General features: G+C 35.8%; 1 protein-coding gene across 1 annotated transcript; it reads right to left on the bottom strand.

Moving 5' to 3' along the window:
* LOC109707981 (zinc finger protein ZAT11-like) lies at positions 6241–7500 on the bottom strand. The gene has a single exon (XM_020229539.1). It carries the CDS (start codon positions 7119–7121, stop codon positions 6318–6320), a length of 804 nt encoding a protein of 267 aa, XP_020085128.1. The 5' UTR covers positions 7122–7500; the 3' UTR covers positions 6241–6317.

Here is an 8508-nt window from a genome sequence, read left to right as displayed (position 1 = left end):
TAAACATTGCATCAGTAATTCAGTACAAAAAAGTTAATTATGGATTCAATTCCCCACACAATTTAATGGGTTGTATGCTTTTGATTTTTTTTATCTCTTCTGTTAATTCTGCTGTTGGTACGCGCACCATTCATCATGATTTATCAAGAATTACCAAGAATCAGTTGAATGGGGTTGCTCTTCTTTAAAAACTTTTAGTTAATTTTATGTACTAAAAAAAATGAAAGCATAAGCTACTCAGAATGATCAAGAAACAACTAGTACAAAGTAGGGCCGTCAACGAGCCAAACATGAGGGGGCTGACTCATGTTCGCTCGTTTATTAAATGAGCCGAATAAGAGATGGCTCGTGAAAGTATTGAGATAAATAATTCATTTTGTGTTCGGCTTATTTGTTAAAAAATCGAACATGACCTGACTCATGAATAGCTAGCAAATTAGATTATTAGTCTGACTACCGGGTGAAAGGTTCAAAGAAAATTAGAAAATTAGAATCTTAATCTAATAATTAAAATTCATAAAATAAAGGTCTCTTTACACTTGGGTTTGCCTAAATCCAAATAGTAGAAATTTGTAATATATGTAATATTCAGTTGTGGATGCTATCTAGTTTTTAGCCGTTAGATTTTTTCCTTAGATTATTAATTTCTACATGTTATTTCACCAACTATTTGCTAAATTTTAGGAGAGTACTATCATCCAACTCTATAATTTTTCATCCAACGGTTATAAAACTTAGTAGTAAAAGGACCTAAATACTATTAATAATATTCCAGCACAATTATATATATATATATAGGACGTCGTTCAATTTTGACCGTTCATTTTATGCCCATTTGATAGACTTTATTATGATTTCGAAAAATTACGAAATTTATTTTTTAGAAGTTTCAAATACTCTAGATCATATTTAACAGAGTGGATCGTTGATTCGGAAACTCTATCATCGAAAACAACTTATGACTACGAAGGGCCCAATACTCATAAGAGTATAGTAGCCCTACTCTATATATATAGAACTAGGCTGGAATATTATTAATAGCACCAATGACTTGGTGCTATTAAGTTTTCTACCATTAGATTAAAAGATGTACGGTTGGGATGATATGGGCTCTCTACGGTTGAATAGGTGGTTAGTTGAATAGTATAATCGAACGGATGAAAATGATAAAAGAGATAAATCTAACGGCAGAAAACTTAATAGCACCGAATTCTTCGTGCTATCGATAGCATACCAGCTAGACTATATATATATATAATATATATTATATATATATAATATTATATATATATATATATATATTAAATATAATATATAATATATATTAATATAGATTAGCTACTGTACTATCAATAGTACTAAGCCCTTTGTATATTGAATTTTTGGCAGTTGGATGAAAGGATGTGCAGTTAGGATGATAGTGGTTTCCGGTTAAATTGATAGTGGTTCCCTAGGGTTGATGTGGTTGTTGTTTAATAGTATAATCTAACGGGTGGAAATGATCAAAGGGTAAATCTAACGTAGAAAACTCAATAGTACCTAAGGATTTGTACTATCAATAGTATAGTAGCCGGACTATAATATATATCATATATATAATATAGAGAAGAGAGAGAGAGGAGAAGACGAGAGAGCAGAGAGAGCAGAGAGAGAGAGGAGAGAGAGAGAGAGAGATTTTGCTAACAACTATCGGTAGTAAAAGGCTGGCTGGTCTACTATCTCATGATTTGTTTCGATGATAGAGCTTCCAAATTGATGATCGGCACCGTTAAATATGATCTAAACTATTTAAACTATCTGGAAATCAAATTTCATACATTTTCAATATTGTTATCTTGTCCATCGAGTGAACAGAAAAATGAATGGCTGGAAATGAATATCCTTCAAAAAGTGATGATACAATTTTTATATTTGAGATCTAGAGTCTAGATCTTATTTTAAATAGTTTAAAGAATTTTTTAACAAAAATTTAGTTGATTTGAACTCTTCTATACCGTTAAATGAGCAAACGCACCATATTGGCCATTAAAATTATAGATTTTGTGACCCTTTGATCGTTCAGTTAGTGATGCCAAAAAATCATGAAATTTGATTTCAAGATAATTTAAATGGTCTAGATCATGTTCAACGGTGTCAATTGTCGATTTGGAAGCTCTATCATAAAAAACAAATCGGTAGTTAACCGAGCAGTTTACTATCGATAGTAGTCTAGTCAAACTCTATATATATATATATTTCAAGCTATATTGAGCTGAACAGGAGTGAACATTATCCTGGCTCCTGTTCGGCTCGTTAAGATTTCAAACTAAAAAATTTAACTCGTGTTCGACTTATTTATTAAACGAGGGATCTCGAGCTTATTTCAAGCCGAACATAAGCGAACTGACTCCAGCTCATATTCGGCTCATTAAGCTTTCGAGCTGAAAAATTTAACTCGTGTTTGACTTAATTATTAAACGAGCGACTGATCGCGAGCTCATTTCGAGCCGAATGTGGGCTGACTCGTGAACAACGAACTGGATTGCCAGCCCTAGTACAAAGTAGAATAATTTTCAATGATTGAATGAGTGGGGGTTTATGCATGGAGCTCACTAACCTACTCTTGGTCTAAATTGGTAGTTGTCAATCCTCCCCTCATTCGCATAACGTGCGCTTGCCACCCACAGGTTAGATTATGTCTAAGTCACCTAGTTTGCACTACTTCATGAGATTTAGATGAGGAGTGACTTTAGTAAAAGCAGTTTCTACGTAATTAATGGTCCTAAAGATAGAGGGAGTATATAAGTTAGGATCAATTAAACATTGACCAATATTGCTATCCGTACATTCAAAAGTGCGTATAAATTTTATGTTTTATTCATCTAATTAGGGCCAATGTTTTCTCACAAGTTTTATCAACTATCTTTTTTCAATATTTTCATAAATACAAAAGGGTTTAGAAAACCTTTAGATAAATGATTGAGTATGTCTCCTATGATGATAGGATATCCGATTTGACGATTGGCTCCATTAGACATAATCTACTCTATTGAAATTATCTATATACCAAATTTTATAAGTTTTCAACATTATTTATCTTGTGATCAAAAGATCTCACAAATGACTATCTTAATTAACAATCAATGTGGCATGTTTTTAAGTCCAACAGTGTAGAACAATCCAAATTATATGGAACTTTAATAAAAATTCGACTTAACATCAATTTTCAGTCATTCATGCTCGTTTACTAGGCAAATGAATTTAAAAAAAAATTATAAATTTTGGTTTCTATATAGTTCCAATAGCGTAGATCGTGTCTAACAGAATCGATCGTTAAATCAGATTTTTCATTATTGAAAACAACTTATAAGTACAATGGCCTTCGTACTTTCGAAAGCGTAGAATCCTGGCTTAAGTGATTTACATAATTCTTTTAGGCGTTCAAATAACATATCTTGTGAACTTTGGTGCTTACAAGTCATGTGATAGATTTGACAAGGGATGGTCTAATTTGTTACCTAAAAGAGTAAATTTATAGAAAATAGTAGAAAAACAGTCTTAACACTTTTGTTTACGTGCATTATATATAAAGATCAGTTAAATTATGCCACTTACGTGTGTTGACCAAAAAAATAACAAAAGAGAGATGAAAAAGAAACGAAAAATTGTGTCATTAAATGGTAGATGGAGAGGTGTTCAACTCAAGATCTCTAACTAAGAACTGAAAGGGTTTACTAAAATGTTTAACGTTTTGACTTCAAATACCAGTAAACACCTAATTTTATTTAATTATCTCTTATTGTATTTTTGGTCCACACATTGCAACTATTAAAAAGCTTCGAACCCAGATGAAAGGGCTAATGTTGAATATAATATGTAGATACAAAATTTTTTACCCACTTAATCTTTAAGGATCGATAAACATTTTTTTTTAACATCATTAACATGTTAAAATTTATTATGGATGCATTGTATTTAATTACTATGTAGTGATTGAAAGCAGTGGCAATATCACTATCCACTCACTAGACCTTCTTGTCCATCAAATTGATGGTGATGCAAGGGCATGATTATAGCTTCTCATCCACAGTATTAATGATATGGTTGGTTTGGTGAAGTTGTGATAATTAAGATACACATGTAGATACTCATACTAGTATACCTGCAGCTCATCACCTTACTTAGGCTAGCTACATTGAAAAGATTCACATAAATAAATATGTGATAGAAAGCTAGAGGAATTCTATGGGCTAATTGCAAGATTAAAATGACCAAATTTTACATTTTTCCAAAACTATTTCTCCAATAAATTGAGTATATCAGCACCCCTCCTGATGAGGGGAGAAACCAATGAGGGAGAGAGGTCAATTTTTATTTTACTTCACAGGCATAGCATAACTCAATTTGGTAAAATTAGATTTTAAAAAATTTATATTTCAGCTAAAATAATAATAATAATAATAATAATAATTATATTTTACTATGTACTAATATATAATTGGTATGTAGTAAAATGTAAATTATTTATAAGATGTGGGTGTTAGGGTGAGGATCGAGCTTCTAGAACAAGGAGATTTAGAAGTTGGTTTTATTATTATAACTACTTATTCTTGAATTTTCTCAATAGAATTGTGTGTGTGTGTGGAAAGTGCAGGATGGTACAGGTGTGTGATGGTTAGACTTTACAACACGAGTGGACAAATTATTGACTGCACCCAGGTGTACCAGCTCAGCCTATGCACCAGTCCTGCAAAGCCACCCTTTCTCATCCTAATTAGTTTTGCTCTTGTAAAAGCCACACTAGCAATTATAGATTAAAAGCTTAATTTTGATCTTTGATTACATTTTTATAAAATTCATGTCACTATTTTATTATTTTAGTACATTTTTAATCAATATAAGATATATTTATATTGAGCGATTTATGAGTTTTAACTTCAAAGGCTATACTGTCTTAAGTATTGAATTAGTACTCCATTATTTTATAAGAGTTAATTCGTTTGATATGAAAGTAATCTATACTTATATATTATTATTCTTCCTAAATTTGCCACATAATAATATTTTCTTTATTGTTGAGTGTGAGCTTCACCTCGAATCAATTCAAATCCTTCACATGTTTTCCTTTTTTTTGCTTGAATCGTATATAATTTTTTTCTTTTTTTATTTGAATCGAACCTATCATTGTTGAGCGTGGACTTCCTAAAACCGGCTCAAGTCTTTCACATCTTTCTCTTTTTTTGTTTGAGCTGAGCCTGATTTTTCTCTTTCTTTACTTGAACCAAATCGGATTATACTTCTGCATTGGGCGTAACTGTTTATCTTTCTCTTCCTTCTATTGTTATCTTTCTTCATCGACAAAATAAGTTTCACTCATTATCGACGCTTCCTTTTTTTGTCGCCGTTTTTTTAATTATTTTATCCGTCGTATCGCACGAATCACCACACTAGTTTACTACTATTTGGTGAAAATGACACGGAGAGAAAGTATATATTGATACGTCTTTTACAATCTATCAAATGTAAATTTTTGTATATAAACAAATAAAATCTTTCTTCTTACACTTCTTTAATTTTCTCTGTAGTCTCCTAAACAGAGCGTAAATTATTTTTTTTAGAAAAGTATGAGATGAGATGAATAATTAAAAGTGTCGCAGGTGCAGGACGGCGAAACGGTGCAAGTGGTGTAGGTGACAATTGGTTGGGCTTGAGGCGGTTAGGAAGTTGCCTTAGTTGTCCGTCCAGCTCGCTCTCTGTCTCTGTCTCTCTGGTATTCCTTTTTGGCGTTTGGAGGTCAAGCAAGCATCATCAACAGTCGTCTCACGAACGGAACGAACTCATGGGCGGACCATCCTAATCCCCGCCCCTTTTCTTGGTGCCACACCAAGCAACATAATATAATAATAATAATAATAATAATAATAATGTATACAAAGGTTGGCATGTGAGAAATTGGTGTATCTGTATATCTCATGCACTGCATCTAATATTTGATATACGATATAATAAAATAAGTATCGCACATTTTATATACCACATATGATACTTGATGTCTAATATTATAAAATCAAATTCTTTATCTGATAAATGTGATTCTCAACATCTAAAGAGTCCACATATAAGAAATCTTAGGTTCTAAAGTAATTTTGGTAACATCCAGCTTCAAAAATCAATGGTATCGGCAAGAGACGTTAATATTTTTTTTTTTAACAAAAAAATTGATATTCTGTACTCGTATCCAAAAAAAAGAGATAGAAAAAAAAAAAAAAAAAAANAAAAAGAAAAAAGAAATGTACCAAATGAAAGAGAAGAGAACCAGAGAAGGTTTGCTTTGGCATTTAGTAATGGCAATCCACCAAAGCCGATCCTGACGAGGAGAAGATGAGAGGCCGCTTCGCTGCGGCGGCGGCGGTGCCGAAGGCGAAGCCGCGGTGGACGAGATCGAGGCTTTGGTCGTGGTGGTGGTCGTCGTCGTCGTCGGCGGGGGCGGGGAGGTTGAGGTCCAGCTCGAGAACAACGCTTGTCCTCTCGCTTTTCGGCTCTTCCGGGACGGCCACCGCGATCAGCGGCCGGTGCCGCCGCATGTGCCCGCCCAGCGCCTGCCCCGAATTGAACTCCGACCCGCAAATCGAGCACTCGTGGACTCTCGCCGATTTGACGGCGCCGACCGTCGGCCTCACGACTTGCACCGGCTCTTCGTCGTGCATGGGCGGCGCGGGCGGCTTCCTATTGATCTCCTCGTAAACGTTAGCGTTTGCGAGGGCAGCCGCGTGCTTCGGTTTCTTGTGGCTGGCGCGGTGGCCGCCGAGCGCCTGGAAGGAGGGGAAGCACTTGCTGCACGTCTTGCACTCGTAGACGCCCGTGACGGCTGTCCCCGGCGGCGGATGTTGGTCGGTCGCGGCAGGAGCTGCGCAGCGGCCGCGGGCGAGGAGGATCAGGCAATTGGCCATGTCCTCGTCCTCTTCCGTGATGACGCTCGCAGACGCCGCCGACGACCCCGACGAAGAATCCCCCACCGCCGGGCCGGGCCGCTGCCGCTTGGTGCGCTTGCCCTTCGCGAACGCCGCTATGGCGCCGCCGCCACCACCGCCTACACCGTTGCCACTGTAATTGGATCCCATAGTTTCTTCTTTGATCTCCATGACTCTCAATCGAGAGAGAGAGAGAGAGAGAAGAGAGGGAGAAGGGGAGGAGGAGAAAACGAGAGAGAGGAGTAACTGATGAAAATAGCTAGGTGGATGGAGTGGAACAAATACAAATACAACAAATACAAATTCTAATACTACTACTAATAATAATAAGTACTAAAAATAATATATAGAGAAAAAAATGGGGGGAGTGGAGTCAAAAGCCGCCCTTTTCCTCTTGTGAGGAGGTGTAATTACTAATTAGCTAGGCTTATGAATAAGTCCGCCGAGCTTATTACGATCACTTTTGCTTAATGCTTACATATACAGGGATATATAGTAAAGCTAAAAAAGAGAATGGTGGTGGTTAAAATAATAGGGAGAGGGAGAGAGAGAGAGAGAGAGAGAGAGAGAGAGAGAGAGAGAGAGAGTATATGCGCAGGAGAGGTGGGGAGTGAATAGTGGGGAATGGAGGGGTGGGGAGTGGGACAAATAGAGAAGGGACAGAGTGGAAGAGCAAGGGATAAAACCAAAGTGGGCACTTGTGAAAACAACTAATTAAGCTAATTAGGGTGGTTAATTATAGGAGGAGTTGGGAATATTTGGAACAAGAATTTAAGTGCCGTGGCACACAGGGTAGTGCCAGAAACTAGTCGGCACGGTGCGTGAGCGTGCTGCTTACAAAAAATATATGCGCACCAAAATATAATGACATGAAATATTTATTTTGCTTTAGCAATAAAATATATCAATTATTTATTATTTATTTTTATTAAATATTTTGAATTTTATTAATAAAATTATTACTAATTAATTTAAAGAATATAGAGTTTTAAGTTGTGCCTTCGGTATGAAAATTTTATCGTGCCGATATTTTGCTGGTACAATATGGCACGGCGGATACGGTCCGTGTCGATGGACACTTCAATTTATAATTTATGGACAAATTAAGTGGGTTAATTGGGAATGCTAGATGGAAAGAAAATTTAATCAAGTAAAACAAATAAAAATCCGAGCTCGTGCTCTGATACTATGGAATATTATCTGAAATATTTTATGTTATTTATTATTTGAAGGGAATAGGAGAGAGAGAGATAAGTGAGGGGGACACGATAAAGGTGTGTGTATGTATGTATGTTCCGTGATCCCTCCCTCTTGTGCATGAGATAAAAAAGGGGAGATAGAAAGAAGGGAGGTGACTCAGTAATAATGTGAGGGGGAAAATGAGATGGGTGAGAGAGAGAGAGGTTGGAATTAAGGAGGAGATTTGGTTGGCTTCGAAATAAGGTGGAAACATCCTGGTATCTTTTGTGCATGAGAGGATTCATATATACCCTTCATTTGAACGAAAAAGAAAAGAAAAGAAAAGAAAAATTAGCAGATAAATTTTTTTTTTTTTTCA

The sequence above is a fragment of the Ananas comosus genome, linkage group 3 (genome assembly GCF_001540865.1).
Source record: "Ananas comosus cultivar F153 linkage group 3, ASM154086v1, whole genome shotgun sequence".
NCBI classification, from domain to species: Eukaryota; Viridiplantae; Streptophyta; class Magnoliopsida; order Poales; family Bromeliaceae; genus Ananas; species Ananas comosus.
This window is presented reverse-complemented; position numbering and strand designations above follow the sequence as displayed.

Bases quoted from the DNA above. Each gene is read 5' to 3' on its own strand.
- LOC109707981 (XM_020229539.1), bottom strand. From the start codon at position 7,121: ATGGAGATCAAAGAAGAAACTATGGGATCCAATTACAGTGGCAACGGT.